Source organism: Panthera pardus, unplaced genomic scaffold (genome assembly GCF_024362965.1).
Source record: "Panthera pardus isolate Hobbes unplaced genomic scaffold, ASM2436296v1 HiC_scaffold_10, whole genome shotgun sequence".
NCBI classification, from domain to species: Eukaryota; Metazoa; Chordata; class Mammalia; order Carnivora; family Felidae; genus Panthera; species Panthera pardus.
The window spans coordinates 27,345,381-27,369,544 of NW_026526655.1; the positions used below are offsets into that span (position 1 = coordinate 27,345,381).

Consider the following 24,164-nt stretch of genomic DNA (forward strand, 5'->3'; position numbering starts at 1 on the left):
GAAGCTTTTTATCTTGTTGAGGTCTCAATAGTTCATTTCCACCTTTGTTTCTCTTGCCTCCGGAGACATATGTAGTAAGAAGTGGCTGCAACTGATGTTAAAGAGTTGCTACCTTTTTTCTCCTCTATGATTTTGATGGTTTCCTGTCTTACATTTAGGTTTTTCATCCACTTTGAGTTTATTTTTGTGTATGGTGTAAGAAAGTGATCCAATTTCATTCTTCTGCATGTCACTGTCCAGTTTTTCCAACATTATTTGCTGAAGAGACTGTATTTTTTTTCCATTGGATATTCTTTCCTGTTTGTTGAAGATTAGTTGGCCATACATTTGTGGGTCCATTTCTGGGTTCTCTATTCTGTTCCACTGATCTGTGTATCTGTTTTTGTGCCAGTACCATGCTGTCTTGATGATTACAGCTTTGTAATACAATTTGAAGTCTGGAATTGTGATGCCTCAGCTTTGGTTTTCTTTTTCAACATTACTTGGCTATTCAGAGTCTTTTCTGGTTCCATACAAATTTTAGGATTGTTTATTCTAACTCTGTGAAGAATAGGGATTGCATTTAATGTGCAGATTGCTTTGGAAATTATAGACATTTTAACAGTATTTGTTCTCCCAATCCATGAGCATGGAATGTTTTCCCATTTCTTTATTTCTTCTTCAATTTCTTTCATAAACTTTCTATAGTTTTCAGTGTACAGATCTTTTATTTCTTTGGTTAAATTTATTCCTAGGTATTTCACGGGTTTTAGTGCAGTTGTAAATGGGATCTATTCTTTGATTTCTCTTTGTGTTGCTTCATTATTGGTGTATAGAAATGCAACCAATTTCTGTACATTGATTATATATTCTGTGACTTTTCTGAATTCATGGATCAGTTCTAGAAGTTTTTTTGGTGGAATCTTTTGGGTTTCCATGTAGAATATCATGTTGTCTGTGAAGAGTGAAAGTTTGACATCTTCCTTGCCAATATGTATGCCTTTAATTTCTTTTTGTTGTCTGATTGCTGGGGCTAGGACTTCCAGTACTATGTCGAACAACAGTAGTGAGAGTAAATATCCTTGTCATTAGTACAGAATTTTTTAAACTTTAGTGAAGTCCAGGTTACCAATTCTTTTTTTCATAGATCATGTCTTTGATGTTCATCTAAAAAGTCATTGTCAATACTCCTGTTATCTAGATTTTCTCCTATGTTATCTTCTAGGAGTTTTATAGTTTTGTGTTTTACATTTGAGTAAGCAATCCATTTTGAATACATTTTTGTGAGTAGTGTAAGGTCTGAATCTAGTTTACTTTTTTGCATGTGGATGTCCAGTTGTTCGAGAACCATTTATTGAAAAGACTACCTTTGATCCATTGTATTACCTTTGATCTGTTGTCAAACATCAGTTGATTATACATAGGGGATCTGTTTCTGGTCTGCCTATTCCACTGATTGGTCTATTTTTTCACTCATACCACACTGTCTTGATTACTGTAGCTTTACAGTAAGTTTTAAAATTGGGGAGTGTCAGTTCTACAACTCTCTTCTTTTTCAATGTTGTGTTGGCTATTCTGGGTCTTTTGCCTCTCCATATAAAGTTCAGAATCAGTTTGTCAATATCCACAAAATAGCTTGCTGGGATTTTGACCAGAATTGCATTTAATCTATGGATCAAGTTGGGAAGAATTGACATCTTGATATTACTGTCTTCTTATCCATGGACATGAAATACCTTTCCATTTATGTAGTTATTCCTTGATTTCTTTAAATCAGTATTTGTAGTTTTCTTCATATAGGCCTTATAGATATTACGTTAGATTTATACCTAAGTATTTTTTTTGATGATGATACAAATGGTAGCGTGCTTTTAACTTCAAATTCCACATTCTCATTGTTAACATATAGGAAAGTTATTGATGTTTGTGTATTAACCATATAACTTTCAATTCTGCTATAATCACTTCTTAGTTCCAGGAGTGGTTTTTTTTTTTTTTTCTACATAGATAATCATGTCATCTGCAACCAAAGACAATTTTATTTTTTTTTCTTTCCAATCTGTAAGCTTTTAATTTTCTTTTCTTGTCTTATTATATTAAGTAGGACTTCCAGTAAAACGTTGTAAGAAGGGATAAGAAAAAAAAAAAGGTTAGAGAGGGAGGGAATCAAAACGTAAGAGACTCTTAAAAACTGAGAACAAACTGAGGGCTGATGGGGGTAGGAGGGAGGGGACGGTGGGTGATGAGTATTGAGGAGGGCACCTGTTGGGAGGGGCACTGGGCACTGTATGGAAACCAATTTGACAATAAATTTCATATTAAAAAAAAAGAAGTGGTGAGAGGGCACATCTTTTGGGAAGGGTATGAGGTAACTTAAGTTTTATTCTAGAACAGTTTTGTCCAAAACAAATATAATATGGTCCATATATGGAATTTAAAAGTAATGAAGAACAGGTGATTTTAAGAATATATTTAATTTCAGGGTGCCTGGGTGGCTTAGTCGGTTAAGCATCTGACTTTGGCTCAGGTCATGATCTCATGGTGTGTGAGTTCGAGTGCCACGTAAGGCTCTGTGCTGACAGCTCAGAGCCTGGAGCCTGCTTCAGATTCTGTGTCTCCCTCTCTCTCTCTCAAAAATAAATAAACATTACAAAAAGAATATATCTAATTTAGTCCAATGTTTATCAATAACAATGATATAAAATATAATGGTGAGACACTGTATATTCTTTTTGTTGTTGTATTATCATATTACATAAAGTTGGTATGTAATCCTTATAGCACATCTCAGCTTAAATACTGTATTTGCAACAGAAATACATTTTAATTTGTACGTATTAAGTAAATCTCCTAATTCTTACACCAACATGGTATTATTAATATTGAAATGAAGGAGTATTGAATAAATTGCAAAGCAATTTAAAATTTTGTATATAGCAAAGCAGTCTTCCAACTTATCTTGCAGATTTTGCAGCAAGTTTACATAATACTGCTGATAAAATTAAGATCTTCTGTATACTAATGCTAGAAATTGTTTAAAATTATTTGTACTGATTTGTATTAAGCTATTTTAAACTCACTATAAATTTTGGGGCCTCTTTAATAAGTCAAAAATAAGCTTTTACTTTCCTTGGAGCTTCAAATTTAGCTTGTTTATCTGTAGTGTGGTAGCAGTGAGAGAACATAAGTTACATTACTGTATTTTTGGCCTTTGAATATTGAATATTTGTCAAGGATTCTTTTTGTTTCAAACAAATTTTGTAGAACTCTTCTAAAGTTAACTAATGAACATTGGCAAATAATACAAGACCATTAAATAAATCATCTTCTATTTTTCAATAACTGCATAAACTAGGGATAATTTGCATGTATATACTGCACAATGTTAATCAGTGTATCCGAGGCATTTTGTACAGCTTGCTTCAGGGGGATAAATAAATATGGATCACACAGTGAAATGTTGCAATAAAGGCAACAGAAGCTTGTTCCTAAATTTCATTAACTGAAGCATCATCCACCAATGATTAAAAATTCGTATTTTCATATCGAGCCAGAATTTTTCTTTAATAGGTGTAAGAAATTTAAGTTTCTACATCATGAGTTCAGTATTCTAGGCGGCAAATCGACATGTCTTTATAAATATCGAGGTGCTGATGTATGTTGAGATGGAGGCAATCTGAGAACTTGAGAGGGTTGTGGACAGTGCTTAGCACACACGTGTCGCACACCACACTACCCAGGGCCTGCCTTGGCTGGTGGCTCTTCTGGACAGCAGGGAACTTTGAGACCACTCCCCGAGGACCCAGGGCGCCCCAAGAGACAGCGGGTTGGAAGCCGGTACAGAGTGGACAGAAGTAGAGACGGCGGGAGCTGCGGATGGCGGCAGCAGCGCCCAGGGTCCGAGGCCCTCGGGTCCTCTGGGCTGCGGGACGCAGAGACTTTGAGGAGGAGCGCGAGCGTCCCTCCGCCCCTCCTGCCTCCACGCGGGGCGCGCCGGGATCGGGGGCGGGGGGGCGGGGTGGTCCGAGAGCGCCCCCCTCTCCCACGCGGGCCTCGTGGGGCGGTGAGTCAAGGCCGGGAGCCGAGCCGCTCTCCCCGGCAGACCCGACCGAGGCGCGGGCGGCGGCGCGCAGGACGGGGATCCGAGACGCGCTCCCGCCGCCCCAGCTGCGCCGCGCTCCCGGCCACAAGTTTGCCCCGCGTTGGCCAAGTTGCGAGTGGGGAGCCTCTCCAGGCTCCGGGGTGAGCGTCCGTCTTCTCGCTCGGGCTGGTCCAGGCATGGCCGGGCCGGGAGCGTCGCCCCACGTCTGGGGGTGGCTGCTGCTCGGAGGTTGCCTTCTCGTCGGAGCCCAGGTAAGAGTCCGTGCCCCGCGGCACCTGCTTCCCGGAGCCTCGGGGCGCGGCGTTAGGGAGACGGAGACCGAGGCGCGCTGGGCTCACGCCGACACATCCGGGCACACACACACACACACACACAGGGAGGAAGAAGAAACGGGAGGATAACTTTGTGATGGTAGTGGAAAATATTGATTGTGTAGTAAAACAAAACAAAACAAAACAAAACAAAAACAAAACAAAAAACAAAAGAAAAAGAAAAAAGTTAAGTCAGTTTAAACGATGTGTGCGGGCTTATTTCACAATGGATCCTCTCCACTGTGAAAATAACTGTTCATCCATAGATCCACTGAACCAAATAAAATGTCAGGTTTTCACTTACCTTTTTCGTTGAGTGAAAGAGTGTGACAAGTGATACTAGAAAAGTTAATTCTGTGTTATTTCACTTTAGTTACTTCATGTTTTAACCACAGTACCATAGGGGGCGCGCTGAGACTGTCCAATGAAAGTCTAACGCGGCCAAGTCATTGATTCCTATACTGGTATGATCCAAAATAATACTGTATACACTTGGCTTTCAGATGATGAACGTTCAATTATTACAAAATACGACGCCCTCTTTAAATTACCTGTAAGTCCAGATAAGCTATTTCTACTAAAATAAAGGATCTCTAAGTCTTTGGCTTTAACCAAAATATGGTCAGAGGTTTAAAATAGACTGATTCTAAAACCAACTCACTTGTGTTTGGTGTATTGGGTAACTACATGAGCAACAAATTTTTAAAAGTAAATTAACCTCACAATTAATTAATCTACTCTGAATTTTGCCCTGAGTTAGTGGGAGGAACATGAGTGCAGGGAAGTCTATGTATACATTTTGGTACTAAATTTACATGATAGTAGTAGAAAATAGATGGTCTTTAAAGCCTTTCTTTCTATTTCGTGAGAAACCTATAATAAATGTTTAAACACATATCTTGCTATATGTGATGCAAATGAAGTATTGCCTTGTATGTTATTTATCATATGTGTTCCAACTTACTTTTTCTAAGATAGTGGAAAGTTGTATTTTGTTGAGTAGAGAGAAATCACTACAGATTATATGTACAGTGTTTTGTATTGATAACCACAATTTGCTCCTAGCTTTAAATCAAACTATAGCTTTATATAAAATTATAATTGTAAATTTGGGCACCTGGGTGGCTCAGTTCGTTGAGCATCTGACTCTTGATTTCCAATCAGGTAATGATCTTACAGTTTGTGGGTTCAAGCCCTCTGTAGGCTCTGCACTGACGGTGAGGAGGCTGCATGAGATTCTCTCTCTCCCTCTCTCTTTGCCCCCTCCCCTGCTTGCATGCACACTTTCTCTCAAAATAAATAAACTTAAAAAAAAGAAAAATACTTTATAAAAAACTATAGTTGTAAATGATTATATTTGCAATAATAGCTTCAAACTGATGTATATTTATGGTTATAACTTGTAAATTATTTAAAATGATAATTTATGATGACATACAAAATGTGATCAAGTGTTTGGTGCTTCAAAAAAAATCTAAATGCTAAATTAAACGTGTTTACTTATTTACTTTTTTAATATGAGATTTATTGTCAAATGGATTTCCATACAACACCCAGAGCTCATCCCAACAGGTGCCCTCCTCAATACCCATCACCCACCCTCCCCTCCCTCCCACCCTCCATCAACCCTCAGTTTGTTCTCAGTTTTTAAGAGTCTCTTATGGTTTGGCTCTCTCCCTCTCTAACCTCTTTTTTTTTTCTTCCCCTCCCCCATGGACTTCTGTTAAGTTTCTCAGGATCCACATAAAAGTGAAAACATATAGTATCTGTCTTTCTCTGCCTGACTTATTTCACTTAGCATCACACTCTCCAGTTCCATCCACGTGGCTACAAAAGGCCATATTTCATTCTTTCTCATTGCCACATACTACTCCATTGTGTATATAAACCACAATTTCTTTATCCATTCATCAGTTGATGGACATTTAGGCTCTTTCCATAATTTGGCTATTGTTGAGAGTGCTGCTATAAACATTGGGGTACAAGTGCCTCAATGCATCAGCACTTCTGTATCCCTTGGGCAAATTCCTAGCAGTGCTATTGCTGGGTCATAGGGTAGATCTATTTTTAATTTTTTAAGGAACCTCCACACTGTTTTCCAGAGTGGCTGCACCAGTTTGCATTCCCACCAACAGTGCAAGAGGGTTCCCGTTTCTCCACATCCTCTCCAGCATCTATAGTCTCCTGATTTGTTCATTTTGGCCACTCTTACTGGCGGGAGGTGATATCTGAGTGTGGTTTTGATTTGTATTTCCCTGATGAGGAGTGACGTTGAACATCTTTTCATGTGCCTGTTGGCCATCCGGATGTCTTCTTTAGAGAAGTGTCTATTCATGTTTTCTGCCCATTTCTTCACTGGGTTATTTGTTTTTCGGGTGTGGAGTTTGGTGAGCTCTATAGATTTTGGATACTAGCCCTTTGTCCGATATGTCATTTGCAAATATCTTTTCCCATTCCGTTGGTTGCCTTTTAGTTTTGTTGATTGTTTCCTTTGCTGTGCAGAAGGTTTTTATTTTCATGAGGTCCCAATAGTTCATTTTTGCTTTTAATTCCCTTGCCCTTGGGGATGTGTCAAGTAAGAAATTGCTGCGGCTGAGGTCAGAAAGGTTTTTTCCTGCTTTCTCCTCTAGGGTCTTGATGGTTTCCTGTCTCACATTCAGGTCCTTTATGCATTTTGAGTTTATTTTTGTGAATGGTGTAAGAAAGTGGTCTAGTTTCATCCTTCTGCATGTTGCTGTCCAGTTCTCCCAGCACCATTTGTTAAAGAGACAAACTTTCTTTTTTCCATTGGATATTCTTTCCTGCTTTGTCAAAGATTAGTTGGCCATACTTTTGTGGGTCTAGTTCTGGGGTTTCTATTCTATTCCATTGGTCTATGTGTCTGTTTTTGTGCCAATACCATGCTGTCTTGATGATTACGGCTTTGTAGTAGAGGCTAAAGCCTGGGATTGTGATGCCTCCTGCTTTGGTCTTCTTCTTCAAAATTACTTTGGCTATTCGGGGCCTTTTGTGGTTCCATATGAATTTTAGGATTGCTTGTTCTAGTTTCAAGAAGAATGCTGGTGCAATTCTGTTTGGGATTGCATTGAATGTGTAGATAGCTTTGGGTAGTATTGACATTTTAACAATATTTATTCTTCCTATCCATGAGCACGGAATGTTTTTCCATTTCTTTATATCTTCTTCCATTTCTTTCATAAGGTTTCTATAGTTTTCAGCATACAGATCTTTTACATCTTTGGTTAGGTTTATTCCTAGGTATTTTATGCTTCTTGGTGCAATTGTGAATGGGATCAGTTTCTTTATTTGTCTTTCTGTTGCTTCATTATGAGTGTATAAGAATGCAACTGATTTCTGTACATTGATTTTGTATCCTGTGACTGCTGAATTCGTGTATCAGTTCTAGCAGACTTTTGGTGGAGTCTATCAGATTTTCCATGTATAGTATCATGTCATCTGCAAAAAGTGAAAGCTTGACTTCATCTTTGCCAATTTTGATGCCTTTGATTTCCTTTTGTTGTCTGATTGCTGAAGCTACAACTTCCAGCACTATGTAAACAACAGCGGTGAGAGTGGACATCCCTGTCGTGTTCCTGATCTCAGGGGGAAAGCTCTCAGTTTTTTCCCCACTGAGGATGATATTACCTGTGGGCTTTTCATAAATGGCTTTTATGATGTTTAAGTATGTTCCTTCCATCCCGACTTTTTTGAGGGTTTTTATTAAGAAAGGATGCTGAATTTTGTCAAATGCTTTTTCTGCATCGATTGACAGGATCATATGGTTCTTATCTTTTCTTTTATTAATGTGATGTATCACATTGATTGATTTGTGAATGTTGAACCAGCCCTGCAGCCCAGGAATGAATCCCACTTGATCATGGTGAATAATTCTTTTTATATGCTGTTGAATTCGATTTGCTAGTATCTTATTGAGAAATTTTGCATCCATATTCATCAGGGATATTGGCCTGTAGTTCTCTTTTTTTACTGGGTCTCTGTCTGGTTTAGGAATCAAAGTAATTCTGGCTTCATAGAATGAGTCTGGAAGTTTTCCTTCCCTTTCTATTTTTTGGAATAGCTTGAGAAGGATAGGCATTATTTCTGCTTTAAATGTCTGGCAGAATTTCCCTGGGAAGCCATCTGGTCCTGGACTCTTATTTGTTGGGAGATTTTTGATAACTGATTCAATTTCTTTGCTGGTTACGTGTCTGTTCAAGCTTTCTATTTCTTCCTGTTTGAGTTTTGGAAATGTGTGGGTTTTTAGGAATTTGTCCATTTCTTCCAGGTTGTCCAGTTTGTTGGCATATAATTTGTCATAGTATTCCCTGATAAGTGCTTGTATTTCTAAGGGGTTGGTTGTAATAATTCCATTTTCATTCATGATTTTATCTATTTGGGTCATCTCCCTTTTCTTTTTGAGAAGCCTGGCTAGAGGTTTATCAATTTTGTTTATGTTTTCAAAAAACCAACTCTTGGTTTCATTGATCTGCTCTACAGTTTTTTTAGATTCTATATTGTTTATTTCTGCTCTGATCTTTATTATTTCTCTTCTTCTGCAGGGTTTGGGGTGTCTTTGCTGTTCTGCTTCTATTTCCTTTAGGTGTGCTGTTAGATTTTGTATTTGGGATTTTTCTTGTTTCTTGAGATAGGCCTGGATTGCAATGTATTTTCCTCTCAGGAGTGCCTTCACTGCATCCCAAAGCGTTTGTATTGTATTTTCATTTTCATTTGTTTCCATATATTTCTTAATTTCTTCTCTAATTGCCTGGTTGACCCATTCATTCTGTAGTAGGGTGTTCTTTAACCTCCATGCTTTTGGAGGTTTTTCAGACTTTTTCCTGTGGTTGATTTCAAGCTTCATAGCATTGTGGTCTGAAAGTATGCATGGTACAATTTCAATTCTTGTATACTTATGAAGGGCTGTTTTGTGACCCAGTATATGATCTATCTTGGAGAATGTTCCATGTGCACTCGAGAAGAAAGTATATTCTGTTGCTTTGGGATGAAGAGTTCTAAATATATCTGTCAAGTCCATCTGATCCAATGTATCATTCAGGGCCTTTGTTTCTTTATTGATCCTGTGTCTAGATGATCTATCCATTGTTGTAAGTGGAGTATTAAAGTCCCTTGCAATTACCACATTCTTATCAATAAGGTTGCTTATGTTTGTGATTAATTGTTTTATATATTTGGGGGCTCCGGAATTTGGCACATAGACATTTATAATTGTTAGCTCTTCCTGATGGATAGACCCTGTGATTATTACATAAAGCCCTTCTTCATCTCTTGTTATAGCCTTTAATTTAAAGTCTAGTTTGTCTGATATAAGGATGGCTACTCCAGCTTTCTTTTGACTTCCAGTAGCATGATAGATGGTTCTCCAACTCCTCACTTTCAATCTGAAGGTGTCCTCAGGTCTAAAATGAGTCTCTTGTAGACAGCAAATAGATAGGTCTTGTTTTTTTTTATCCATTCTGATACCCTGTGTCTTTTGGTTGGCGCATTTAGTCCATTTACATTCAGTGTTATTATAGAAAGATATGGGTTTAGAGTCATTGTGATGTCTGTAGGTTTCCTGCTTGTAGTGATGTCTCTGGTACTTTGTGGTCCTTGCAACATTTCACTCACAGAATCCCCCTTAGGATCTCTTGTAGGGCTGGTTTAGTGGTGATGAATTCCTTCAGTTTTTGTTTGTTTGGGAAGACCTTGATCTCTCCTTCTATTCTAAGTGACAGACTTGTTAGATAAAGGATTTTCAGCTGCATATTTTTTTCTGTTCCTCTCATTGAAGATTTCCTGCCATTCCTTTCTAGCCTGCCAAATTTCAGTAGATAGATCCGTCACTAGTCTTATCGGTCTCCCTGTATATGTTAGAGCACGTTTATCCCTAGCTGCTTTCAGAATTTTCTCTTTATCCTTGTATTTTGCCAGTTTCACTATGATATGTCGTGCAGAAGATCGATTCAAGGTACGTCTGAAGAGAGTTCTCTGTGCCTCTTGGATTTCAATGCCTTTTTCCTTCCCCACATCAGGGAAGTTCTCAGCTATTATTTCTTCAAGTACCCCTTCAGCACCTTTCCCTCTCTCTTTCTCCTCTGGAATCCCAATTATGCGTATATTATTATGTTTAATTGTGTCACTTAGTTCTCTAATTCTCTCCTCATACTCCTGGATTTTTTTAATCTCTGTTTTTCTCAGCTTCCTCATTTTCCATAATTTTATCTTCTAATTCACCTATTCTCTCCTCTGCCTCTTCAATCCGAGCTGTGGTCATCTCCATTTTATTTTGCAGCTAATTTATAGCATTTTTTAGCTCCTCCTGACTGTTTCTTAGTCCCTTGATCTCTGTAGTAATAGATTCTCTGTTGTCCTCTATACTTTTTTCAAGCCCGGCGATAAATTTTATGACTATTATTTTAAATTCATTTTCTGCTATATTACTTAAATCGTTTTGATCAATTCGTTAGCTGTCGCTACTTCCTGGAGTTTCTTTTGAAGAGAATTCTTCCAATTCATCATTTTGGATAGTCCCTGGAGTAGCGGGGAACTGCAGGGCACTTCCCTTGTGCTGTCTGGAGTAACTTGTGTTGGTGGGCGGGGCCGCAGTCAGACCTGATGTCTGCCCCCAGCCCACCACTGGGGCCACAGTCAGACTGGTGTGTACCTTATCTTTCCCTCTCCCAGGGACAGCACTCCCTGTGGAGTGGTGTGGCCCCTGTCTGGGCTACTTGCACACTGCCAGGGTGGTGCTGCTTCAATGGGATCTGGCGTATTAGCCCGGGGTGGATCCGCAAGGTGCACAGGGGCGGGAGGGGCTTTGCCTTCGGTGGTTCGCTTCGGGAGGGGCCCTGTGGCACCGGGAGGGAGGCAGACCTGTCAGAGGGATGGATCCACAGAAGCACAGCGTTGGGTGTTTGCGTGGTGCAAACAAGTTCCGTGATGGGAACTGGTCCCTTTGGGATTTTGGCTGGGGGATGGGTGAGGGAGATGGCTCTTCCCAACCCCTTTGTTCCCCGCCAAGCTGAGATCTGTCCTCCGGGGCTCGACAACTCTCCTTCCTGTTTGTCCTCTAGCCCTCCCGCTCTCGGAGCAGAGCTGTTGACGTATAACATTCCAGATGTTAAGTCCCACTGGCTGTCAGAACTCACGCAGTCTGGCCCCTCCGCTTTTGCAAGCCAGACTCAGGGGCTCTGCCTTGCCTGGTGGGCTGCCCCTCCACCGCCCCAGCTCCCTCCCACCAGTCCGTGTAGCATGCATCGCCTCTCCACCCTTCCTACCCTCTTCCGTGGGCCTCTCATCTAGCTTGGCTCCAGAGAGTCCATCCTGCTAGTCTTCTGGTGGTTTTCTGGGTTATTTAGGCAGATGTGGGTGGAATCTAAGTGGTCAGCAGGAGGCAGTGAGCCCAGCGTCCTCCTACACCACCATCTTCCCTAAATTAAACGTGCTTACACTACCACTTTTTCTGATCTTCAGTTTCTTCATTTTAATATAGTGTTATTGGACTAATCTTTCTTCAAGTTCATATTTCTCAGGCTAGAATTTTAAGTCATGGTTATTCTGAAATTTCATTGATACATCTGCAGGTATTATACCATTTGAATAATACAAGGGTATTCTTTCTACTCAAGATTTAGTTTCTGTTTTTATTAGCATAAGTATGGTAGTATTTTTGGAAAATTAACTCAGTTTATTATAGTACTTAGTTAATGGTGCTAATTAAGTAGCTTCAACATTGGTTGAATATACACTGTTTTAAAAATTCCAATAAAAGGCCATCCATGCTTGTGAAGAAACATGTTTAATATATAGTAAATAGTGGATATTGTCACAAGATAGATATAATAACTTAGGAAGGAGTGAGGTAAGTATGGACAAAGAGGAAGAAGCCGTGTTGAATTTTAGTAAGGTGTTTGAGTAGTCTAGTTGAAGAAGTCCAAAAGTAATTGGATATATCATTACAGAATTTTTGAAAAAAAGACCGGATTTGAGGTATGGATTCAAGGTTTAAATTTAATGGTGGAAGCTGAAGCCACATGTGTGAATAAGATTATTTAAGAAGAGCTTTGTGTGAAAATAAAAAAGATAGTTATTTAGAGTAGTTCTTTTAGAGGAACATGCAGAAAATTTTATAAGATTAATGACACATTAGAAACAGTTTTGTATAGCCTGTGGCAATGAGTAGTCTACATCTAGGGTGGGAGATTCTCAGTAAATTTTTGGAGAAGAAAGTTTGCACTTCATCTATTTAGAAGAAATGTATTCTTTTAATTTCACTTGAAATGTAAGCTTATAATTGTTTTCAGTCTTTAAGATAATAGAGCTTTCAGATAATAGAGCTTCCTGGATGAAGACACATGAAGGCAATAGTCCTGTGGTTGTGATAAAGCATCTCTCCACAATATTCACAAATGCCACATTTGTACTTTAACTGGTGTTCTGAGAAGGCTAAGTGTTGGGCTTAACAATTATACTTTTGGCTGCTGGAGTTTGGAGCCCAAAAATAGAAAATCAAAGATTTCAGGGAAAGGAATACAACAAACACAAGGACCAAGGTTATGGCCTATAATGTCAGACAACTGAATTTGGGAGTAGTTAAACTACAAACCAGTGGGGAATCAGTATGTTATTTAACATCTTGCTCAGTTCTTCTATCAAGTGATAATGGCAAGAGAAAAATTCATTGGAATGTTGTTCAGGATTACCTGAATCTACCCCCAAAAATCACTTAAATTAATCAGTGCCTTATATGTAGTAATTGTATAGAGGATGTTAGTCATCATTAATCACTATCATCATTTCTATTTTATATACTAATTGTTTATAACCAATGTAGAAGAATCCTCTTTGTTCTTGTACCATATTGATGGGACATCCAACATTTCTCTGTTAAAAAATGATGAAAAAAAGTATCTTTTTGTTTTCAATATGTATATTGCTTACTTCATTTTTTTTCCTAGTCTTATTGTATTGGTAAGACTCAGTACAGTGTTGAAAGGTAGTGGTTACAAGTGTGAAGTCTTACTTTAATACAGAATATCTAAAGTTCGTTTATGAAATGTATTTTGCATAACTATTTGGTAGGTATCATATCCTTTATAATCGTGATGATTTGACTAAATGTAATAAGAGTTTTGAATCACCAGAAGAGATATAATTTTGCATTTAAAATTTACGAAATTTAACTAAAAATTACAAAGAATATACCATTTATTTTGAACATACGTAAATAAGTGATATGGGCCTCCTCATCCAGATTTTGGGCAGAGCAAGAAATGACCCTTCATAACTTGCTCAATGTGACTGGCATCTAGCAGACGCCCATCAAATGTTAGATGATGTCTGTCTGGCTGTAACTATAAAAGCCATTATATACTTCAAGTTGACAGTTCTCAGCCAACAGGTCAGAACTCCTGATAAGGAAGAGATGCAAACTGGTCACTTGAATTATTTATATGGTTAGATTGCCTGTTTCCTATGAGGGAAAGTTTTGAGCTACTTGTCTTGCAATGTATTTGGACCAATTGAATGGGCATGAGATACTTGTGAGCTTGCAAATGTTTCTGCTTACACTAAAAGAAAACATGGTTTCTACAGTTGCAAAAAATACTCATACATATAAGTGGGTTCCAAAATGTAACTTCTAGTGTCATCGCATATTCTGGCAGCTCATTTCCTGGATGAGTATCTGCAAGATATAAAAGCCTTCAATAGCCTGTGGTTGTCACACATGCAAAACTTGAGTGCATTTTTTTCATATTGACTAACGTGGCCTAGAGCTATGTGAAAGTCTAAAGACATCTCAAGTGAAAACAATGCATGAGACATTCTCTGGTTCTTTTTCTGCAAGGTAAAAAATGTCTACTAAATCCATTTCAAGTATATCACAGAACGCCATTACCCAGCAGATTGGTCACATATTTGTAATGGCATTCTGTCTGTAGGCTTATTGCCTTTGAGAACACACACAGAAGTTGTTATATAGTTTCTTGTATCGCAAGTACTTGAGAATGTATCATTCCTCCTAAACTAGCTTGATGGTTATAACTTTAGCATTGTCCATCACCTTCTGCCATGGTGCCCCCAGGAACATTTTTGCATGCATTTGTGGAACAAATGAACTCAATAGTCCTTGCTGATGCACCAATAGAATTTGGTCCAGAATGTAGTTAAATAACTGGCTAATGGATTTTCCACTCTTAAAATTCTTTTTTCCTAGGTCATTTTATTTTCAAAACAACACATTGACTGACATGCTGAGCACAATATTTATTGTGAATGTCCAGTGAGTAAGCCATGACCCATACCCCAGAGGAGCTCAGGGGAGGACATAGATGAATTGACACTAATGCCAAGATGTGCCCTTTGCTGCCAGCCTTGACTTCGGTGTCACTCTCCTTTTCCTTGTCCTTAATGTTTATCATTTATGTGTTTCTATAACTTAATTCCATGTGTGTGTGCACAGGGGATGTTATGCTTAAACCAGAGATGAAAAGGCCTACTTGATATATGTTAGGTCCTTCAGTATTTTAAACACTGTTGCTAAAATTGAAATTCATTTTCATACCACCTCTAAAAGATGTAGTCTCCTTGTGAAGGGAATTGGCCAGCAGCCTCCTTCATGTTAGATTTCTTCTCTTTGTATATCTCCCCTCACCAAGTCTGTTCCAAAAGTTGTTCCCCAATTGGCAAATACAACCGTGTTGTCCTGTCTGAGCTAATTTCTCCTTGCCCCAGGAAGATCTCACAAACTTTAACCCCTTGAAACACCTTTGTTTTTACAAGATGTTTAAGATTATATATTCAATTTATCACATTCCTTTCTGCTTTCCTGATTTTCTCTGATGTTATCTCTAATGTCCAAGAACAAATCCACCCTTTGCAACTTCTTTTTGGTCCATATCCAGATGTATTTTTATGACTATAACCGTTTATCGGAAATTAGGAATGCCAAGCTTTCATTCCAACTTTTACTCCATTGTTGAGTGACCATAGCAAGCAATTCAAAATCCCAGGACTTCTTGGCTAGTGTTCTCCTGTGTGTGGTTCTTAAGACACATGTGGGATAGTTATGGACAATGAGGAATTGAGGTTCCAATTTTTCACTTTGGATGACTTTGCCTTATTGTTTTTGCCTCAAATCAGCCTCCACATTGCACATTTGCTATAAAAGGGGAGTTTCCACCAAACTGCTGTTACTTTCCAGATGCTCACGGCCATGTTAAATACCAAAAAGATGGAAATCAGCATCTCATACCCAGTTTATTAAGGGAAACATTTTGGAAGCCTGGAGTATTTGCACTTGTTACTTATGGTCATAATGGCAGATCCTACAGCTAATCTATGTCGGCTTGGGGCTTGGTTCTCTGTTACTTCAAATTCTAAGTACCAAAGGCCTGAAGGATGTGATCTTTATGGGTTATTTGTCACATCTTTGTCAGAAAAGTACACTGATGCAGGCACTACTTTGGAAATATCCAAACAATCAGGAAATAGTAAAAATTTACAAAATAAGAATCCAGAAAAACTGGATTATGGATAATAAACCTGCTACAACCTTTAAATAAGATCTAATATTCACACTCCATCTGACCATCATCTAGGCATAAAACTTAAAAAAAATTTTTTTAATGTTTATTTTTGAGAGAGAGACAAAGCACGAAGAGGGGAAGGGCAGAGAGAGAGGGAGACACAGAATCTGAAGCAGGCTCCAGGCTCTGAGCTGTCAGCACAGAGCCTGTCATGGGGCTCGAACCCATGAACCGTGAGATCACGACCTGAGCCAAAGTCAGACGCTCAACCAACTGAGTCACCCAGGCGCCTCTAGGCATAAAACTTTTAAGAACTATAGTTCTTGGCAAATGAAGGGTATAAGAACTTTTCTTATAAATTTTCTTTTCCTAAAAATTAGAGCTCACTGACTTTCATTGTGGGGTGTGGGCCACTTTGAAATCTCTTGTGATGAGACAGCTAAAGGTGTCTTTTGTTATGCCAGTGAGGCAACTTTTGGACTGGGCTTAAGGATGGGAACTGGTTGCCAGTTGAGCTAATCATGTAATCATGTGATCAGACACACAGTTGAAACTTCAAGGCCCCCCTGTCCCCACCACCACCACCACCACCTCTGGGACAGGCTGGAGATTGAGTTCTATCACCAATGACCAATGATTTCATTAATATGTTTATGTAATGAAACCCAAAACCCAAGAGAACTACTCAGGAGAGCTTCCAGGCTGGTGAACATGTGGAGGTACAAGGTGAATGGCTCCCTCAGAAAGGGCATGGAAGCTTGGTGCCCTTTCCCCACTCTTTGCATCTCTTCTATCTGCCTCTTCCTAAGTTGTATCTCTTCATAATAAACCAGTAATCTAGTCAGCAAAATGTTTCTCTGAGTTCTGTGAACCACTCTGGCAAATGAATTGAACCCACGGAGCTGGTTGACCTATAACCAGTTGAATAGAAGCACAGGTGACAATCTGGGGCCAGAGGGAAGTCTAGTCTTGTAGGACTGAGCCTTTAAACAATGGGACTTGGTGCTATCTCCAGGTAGACAGTAGGACTCCCCTACTCCCAGGTAGACAGTAGGACAGCAGGACTCTCCCAGTGTCAGAGAACTGCTTAGTGATTTAGGAAACTATCCTGTCACACATTGGAATTGGTGACAGAATCATAATTGGGTACAGAACTTTCAGTGACTCTCTTCAGGAGAGGATAATTGCCAAGGGCAGAGCTGTTGGTGGTCAGTACTCCCCCAAATTGGGGGTGGTAAACCTTCTGTCCTGAAGAGGATATTTCTATAAATTCTTGGGACAATAATTATAGTGGTTTTAGGCTGAAAGTGTGACAATTATTTGTTGCACATTTCACCTTTTATCTATTCACAATTGAGTGAAATTTTCTGGGAACTAAGAAAATTCATCTTCTGAGTATGAGAGTGATTTCTCTATCAAGAAAATTTGTTGCATTTTATTTTAATGACAATAAAAGTAACTTTTTATTCCACTATACTTAGGAAAGTCTTACAATTTGCTCAGTTGTTCTTGTATTCTAACTATTTAAAAAATTATTTCAGAAATAATTACAACAGTTCCCTTATTGCGATGGGTCAGTTAATAATATGGAACTCAGAACCCATTAACCCTTCATACTTTTGGTTCTTTTAAGTTATTTTTCTCCTTTTTTTCTTTAAGCATCAGCCTATAACCAATTGCATAAAAACCAATTGCATAAAATATTTTTGAGAGAGTTAAAACATTATTTAATTCTCATTATCTGCTTTGCTGATTGATTCATTAAAGCTCTCATTACAGATGCTGGGGACATAGTGTTGGAGATTCCAGGTGAATTCATCAACACTCAGTCCTAGAAACTATGGTGGATGTTGAATAGCTTGAACACATACATATATAAAGAAGAATATTTGAAAGGCACTTTATTTTGATTTTGTGAGAGGTAGAACAGAGGAAACAGCCCAGCCCATTCATTCTTCTGACCTATAGAACTATGACATAATCAATTTGCATCATTTTAAACCACTAAATTTGTGATGATTTGTTACAACAGGAAATATATATATATTCTATAATTACTATATATATAATATGATTTATACAATTATATAATATATATATATATTTTTTTTCCCCAGGGTGATACCTTATCCATATTCAAATGGAATAGCATGAATGATTTGTTTCTCTGCTTTGCCTCATTTTGGGAATTCATTATTCAATCAGAAGCCTTAGAAGCCTTATAGGCATGATGTGAAAGCAGAATTTTATTTTATAAACAGAGACTTAGGAGAAGGAAGTCTGTGGAGTGTAATTTTATTTTGAGCATAAATTAAATATTTAAAGTCATATCTTTTCTTATCACCTATGTATCAAAACAAATCTAAATAAGCTTATTAAAATAAAATAATGAGCATGATAGCATGTAAAGCACTTAAGCCCATCTGCATGGATATTACCTTCTCTGGAAGACTGATGATACTCTGTTAGATTGAGTTAATCTCTTGAGTGAAGTTGAAAATAAAAAGGTGTGTAGTTGACTTGTGTTTGAACACATAAACACACATATACACACAAACACATACACACACATTCACACACAAAGATTTCTACAAAACAAGTGTAACCCTCTTAGTACAGTTTTATAAAATTGAGCCTTGGATTAATTCAAGTAGTTATTTTAAATCAATATTGATGTGAAGAAAATCAAGGAATGATTCAGACCAAACATGGTAACTAACATTTTTTCCCCTAAATCCTGTAACTCAGTGTCTTTGTGAGGCAGAACACAATGGTGATTAGCAAAAGTGGATGAACATATACAGGAAAAATTCAAAATTTAATAGAGAAGTAAACTTGCTGATTCTTTTTCAGTTTATGCAGATGTCCAATGCGCATTAAATTAAAAAATTGACTTTTTTGTTTATGTATTTTGGTATAAATTACCCATTATTTATTGTATAATATAATAACAATCCTATGTTTTAAGTCTGAAGTCACTACTTTCTTTTTGACTTCCCAGCAAGTACTCACCATCCCTGAGCCTCCTTCCTCATGTGCAATGGAAACCTTGAAAGAATGGTGTCTAAAGAAATGAGACAACAGGTGCAAAAGCCAAAGCACGTCCAGTATCTGTGCTCAATGGGCAGCTGCTTCATTTAGAGAGAGAGCCTTTCTCGTTATACATACTCATCTATGTACTTAAAAAGAAAAGGTGAAAGATGAATAAGACATGTCCCCAGCTTTGGAAGAACCCACAATCTAGCAGATGGGACAGAAAACCAATCAGAGCATTAGAGTAAAGCAGATAAGTGCCAGGAGGGGGTGTATATACAAAGTGCTGTGGGGATGTGGGAGAGAAGATTGCTTTAGCTTCAGGCAGAGTCAAAGAGGTTTTAAAGGAATGATGTTTCACAAATCAATCAATGTGATACATCACATTAATAAAAGAAAAGATAAGAACCATATGATCCTGTCAATCGATGCAGAAAAAGCATTTGACAAAATTCAGCATCCTTTCTTAATAAAAACCCTCAAAAAAGTCGGAATAGAAGGAACATACTTAAACATCATAAAAGTCATTTACGAAAAGCCCACAGGTAATATCATCCTCAGTGGGGAAAAAACTGAGAGCTTTCCCCCTGAGATCAGGAACACGACAGGGATGTCCACTCTCACCGCTGTTGTTTAACATAGTGTTGGAAGTTCTAGCATCAGCAATCAGACAACAAAAGGAAATCAAAGGCATCAAAATTGGCAAAGATGAAGTCAAGCTTTCGCTTTTTGCAGATGACATGATACTATACATGGAAAACCCGATAGACTCCACCAAAAGTCTGCTAGAACTGATAACACGAATTCAGCAAAGTCACAGGATACAAAATCAATGTACAGAAATCAGTTGCATTCTTATACACTAATAATGAAGCAACAGAAAGACAAATAAAGAAACTGATCCCATTCACAACTGCACCAAGAAGCATAAAATACCTGGGAATAAACTTAACCAAAGATGTAAAAGATCTGTATGCTGAAAACTATAGAAAGCTTATGAAGGAAATTGAAGAAGATATAAAGAAATGGAAAAACATTCTGTGCTCATGGATCGGAAGAATAAATATTGTTAAAATGTCAATACTACCCAAAGCTATCTATACATTCAATGCAATCCCAATCAGAATTGCACCAGCATTCTTCTCGAAACCAGAACAAGTAATCCTAAAATTCATACGGAACCACAAAAGGCCCCGAATAGCCAAAGTAATTTTGAAGAAGAAGACCAAAGCAGGAGGCATCACAATTCCAGACTTCAGCCTCTACTACAAAGCTGTAATCATCAAGACAGCATGGTATTGGCACAAAAACAGACACATAGACCAACGGAACAGAATAGAAACCCCAGAATTATACCCACAAAAGTATGGCCAATTAATCTTTGACAAAGCAGGAAAGAATATCCAATGGAAAAAAGACAGTCTGTCTCTTTAACAAATGGTGCTGGGAGAACTGGACAGCAACATGCAGAAGGATGAAACTAGACCACTTTCTTACACCATTCACAAAAATAAACTCAAAATGCATAAATGACCTGAATATGAGACAGGAAACCATCAAAACCCTAGAGGAGAAAGCAGGAAAAAACCTTTCTGACCTCAGCCGCAGCAATTTCTTACTTGACACATTCCCAAAGGCAAGGGAATTGAAAGCAAAAAATGAACTATCAGGACTTCATGAAAATAAAAAGCTTCTGCACTGCAAAGGAAACAATCAACAAAACTAAAAGACAACCAACAGAATGGGAAAAGATATTTGCAAATGACATATCGGACAAAGGGCTAGTATCCAAAATCTATAAAGAGCTCACCAAAGTCCACACCTGAAAAACAAATAATCCAGTGAAGAAATGGGCAGAAAACATGTCTTCTCTAAAGAAGACATCCAGATGGCCAACAGGCACATGAAAAGATGCTTAACGGCGCTCCTCATCAGGGAGATACAAATCAAAACCACACTCAGATATCACCTCACGCCAGTCAGAGTGGCCAAAATGAACAAATCAGGAGACTATAGATGCTGGAGAGGATGTGGAGAAACGGGAACCCTCTTGCACTGTTGGTGGGAATGCAAATTGGTGCAGCCGCTCTGGAAAACAGTGTGGAGGTTCCTCAGAAAATTAAAAATAGACCTACCCTATGACCCAGCAATAGCACTGCTAGGAATTAACCCAAGGGATACAGGAGTACTGATGCATAGGGGCACTTGTACCCTAATGTTTATAGCAGCACTCTCAACAATAGCCAAATTATGGAAAGAGCCTAAATGTCCATCAACTGATGAATGGATAAAGAAATTGTGGTTTATATGCACAATGGAGTTGTATGTGGCAATGAGAAAGAATGAAATCTGGCCTTTTGTAGCAACGTGGATGGAACTGGAGAGTGTTATGCTAAGTGAAATAAGTCAGGCAGAGAAAGACAGATACCATATGTTTTCACTCTTACGTGGATCCTGAGAAACTTAACAGAAGACCATGGGGGAGGGGAAGAAAAAAAAAAGAGGTTAGAGTGGGAGAGAGCCAAAGCATAAGAGACTCTTAAAAACTGAGAACAAACTGAGGGTTGATGGATGGTGGGAGGGAGGGGAGGGTGGGTGATAGGTATTGAGGAGGGCACCTGTTGGGATGAACACTGGGTGTTGTATGGAAACAGTAAATTTGACAACAAATTTTATACTTAAATTAAAAATAAATAAATAAATAAAAATCCTAAGCAAATAAATAAATAAATGAAGGAATGATGTTTTTGAGTAAAATTGACAGTTGAAATTGCCAAATTCCACTCCAGGTGGAAAAATTTCAGCAAAATGGCACAACACAACGAGAGATCCACAGCAGTGCTGGTCCAACAGATGTGATTGTGGAAAGGCATGAAGTGAGGAGAAAATATCACATATTGGAGAACAGTAAGTATCGAGGTCTCATTTTTCTGAACAAGACCTGGGAATAAAACTTTTTGATTTCTTTCCTTTCGTGGCTTTGACATTGGACACACAGCCACCTCCATGTGCTAGCTGAAGCTAGAAGGCTATCATCAGTCAGTGCACTCCTGAGTCTTCCCATTAGACGGCTGCTCCTTTTCAGAGAGCTGGGCTGCAAAGATGTGGGTGGTTGTGCAGACAGTTGGATGGGTGACCAGATGTAGGTCCACTAAATCTGTGCCCCAAGAGCTAGATGACTCTGTCAATGGAAAGGTCTATCTTAATGAGTGAAGAGATGACATTGCCCAATGCATATATTTAAAATCTGGCACAACAAGTAACTAAGTTTGCCATTCGCTACATTGAACCAAACTGGCTCTACACTTGTACATCTGTGAGTCTTTCACACCATATGTCCCTATGTTCCACTTTAACTTAATTTTCCGATGCCAGTATCTTAGAATAGGAACAATTGAAGTCAAGTTTTATTTGGGAAAAAAAAACCTTCCAGGAGTATGTAGAAATTCATAAAAATAGAGACAAGACAAATTTCTATTTAGAATAATGTTGACTCGAAGACTTGAAGGTTTTTTCTTTTTTTGAAAGTGTAATTAACACTGTTTTCCCTTCACGGTTGTACTGAATTGAATTATAATGCAAGGAGTATCCTGGTGCTCAGCCCAGCCCAGGCAGTGATCCAAGAAGGCACCCAAGTAGTTATGGCTTAGAAGCTGAATGAGCTTATTCCAGGGAATACATGAAAGTTGAATTAGGAGACAGTTACAATTAAAGCTAAGGCCATATTAATCCAGTGCCTTTAACTTCATGGATATTTATTCCTAGATGCAGCCACGGATACAATGAAGTAACCACGTCTGCCTTAAAATTGTCCTTAGCTTGCCTAACTTCAGACAGTCTTCCTCCTGTTCCTAGGCCCTGAGCTCCTTTCATAGAGCATTTACTTTAGAAAACTTGGAATTACAATGCTTTCTTTGCCCCTTTGTGTTAAAAAATCTTTTTAAAGCCCACTAGCCAGTTTTATAACCCAGCACTGTATTTCTCAAAGACCTAGCAGCATATCTTTGAAATGTAATCTAATCATCAAGGAAGCTAGCACTCCCAGCTCCCAGTTTCTGTGGGAGAGGAGGAACCTAAATTTGGTGGGTGCCTTGCTCTAACTTATACAACTACCTGCTGTTTGAAGATAGGAGAAAGTTGTCTTTTCCTTTGTATAAATCCAGCTAGCAAACACATAGGGCCTACTATCTCTCCCTCATCCCACCTCTAAAAATTTTTCTGTTCTTTGTTTCAGCAGAGTGAAGTGCAAAATGAATAACCTTGAATCAGGTTTTCCTAGTCTGTTTAACTTTGGTGAAGCTTTCGCTTCAACAGAATCTAAAACTTGTTTTCTAATTGAATGGATGTTGGTACCTCACTGTGTGAGGTAAGAAGACAAGGGACAGCTAAAACAAAGGGCACACTAAGGCTCTGGGGGATCTGTGAATGTGAATGAAGCAGATGGCCTTGAAACAAGAGGAGCACGTGGTCAGTGGAGAGATGAGAAAAGCAAAGGAGAATGGGGCGGAGCACATGTTCAACTGCACACGTTCAAACTGGACACTTGTCAACAATTTGTGCTTCTTTTGAGTTCCTGTATGATTAGAAGACAGTGATGTGATCTGGAAAATGGATAATAAATTATTTAGTAACATCGTAGAAGCGTTCCTATAGACTTTTTTTTTTGCATGTTATCCTCATATATTAGAGATAATTAAACCAAGTCAAGTAATTTTTTTCTACACCTGCCAGCCAGATAATGTAAGCCATTTATTTAATTGAATCCATTTCTCCTTATTTTTGATCCACTGGGCTTTCAATTCATTTACATTTCTTGTTTCAAAAGGGGAGCACCTAGGTGGCTCAGTTGGTTGAGTGTGTGTCTCTTTGAGTTCAGGTCAAGTCATGATCCCAGGGTCATGGGATCGAGCCTTGCATTGGGCTCCATGCTGAGTGTGGAGTCTGCTTAAGATTCTCTCTCTCTCTCTGTCTGCCCCTCTTCCTTGCTCACATGTTCTCTCTCTCTCTAAGACAAAAACAAAACAAAACCTAAAGGGAAGAAAATGAAAAACTGTTGGAGGAAAATCTAGAAAGAAGGATATTTAAATAGTCTTGGTTTAAAAACTGAGCTTATCAGGACTTCAATGATTCAGAGAGTTTTCCTTGCCTTCAAGGGAAAAAGGGAGATATTTGAGACATTAAAAGGAGTCCTGATTTAACAGTATATTAAAA

The 24,164-nt window shown here is 38.5% G+C and overlaps 1 protein-coding gene across 1 annotated transcript; it reads left to right on the forward strand.

The window, feature by feature from the left end:
• Nucleotides 1-3,685: 3,685 nt before the first annotated feature.
• LOC109265140 (translation initiation factor IF-2-like) lies at nucleotides 3,686-19,712 on the forward strand. The gene is made up of 3 exons (XM_053905412.1): nucleotides 3,686-4,332; nucleotides 14,609-14,674; nucleotides 18,922-19,712. Exons 1-2 carry the CDS (start codon nucleotides 3,856-3,858, stop codon nucleotides 14,639-14,641), a joined length of 510 nt encoding a protein of 169 aa, XP_053761387.1. The 5' UTR covers nucleotides 3,686-3,855; the 3' UTR covers nucleotides 14,642-14,674; nucleotides 18,922-19,712.
• The last annotated feature ends 4,452 nt before the right edge of the window (nucleotides 19,713-24,164 follow it).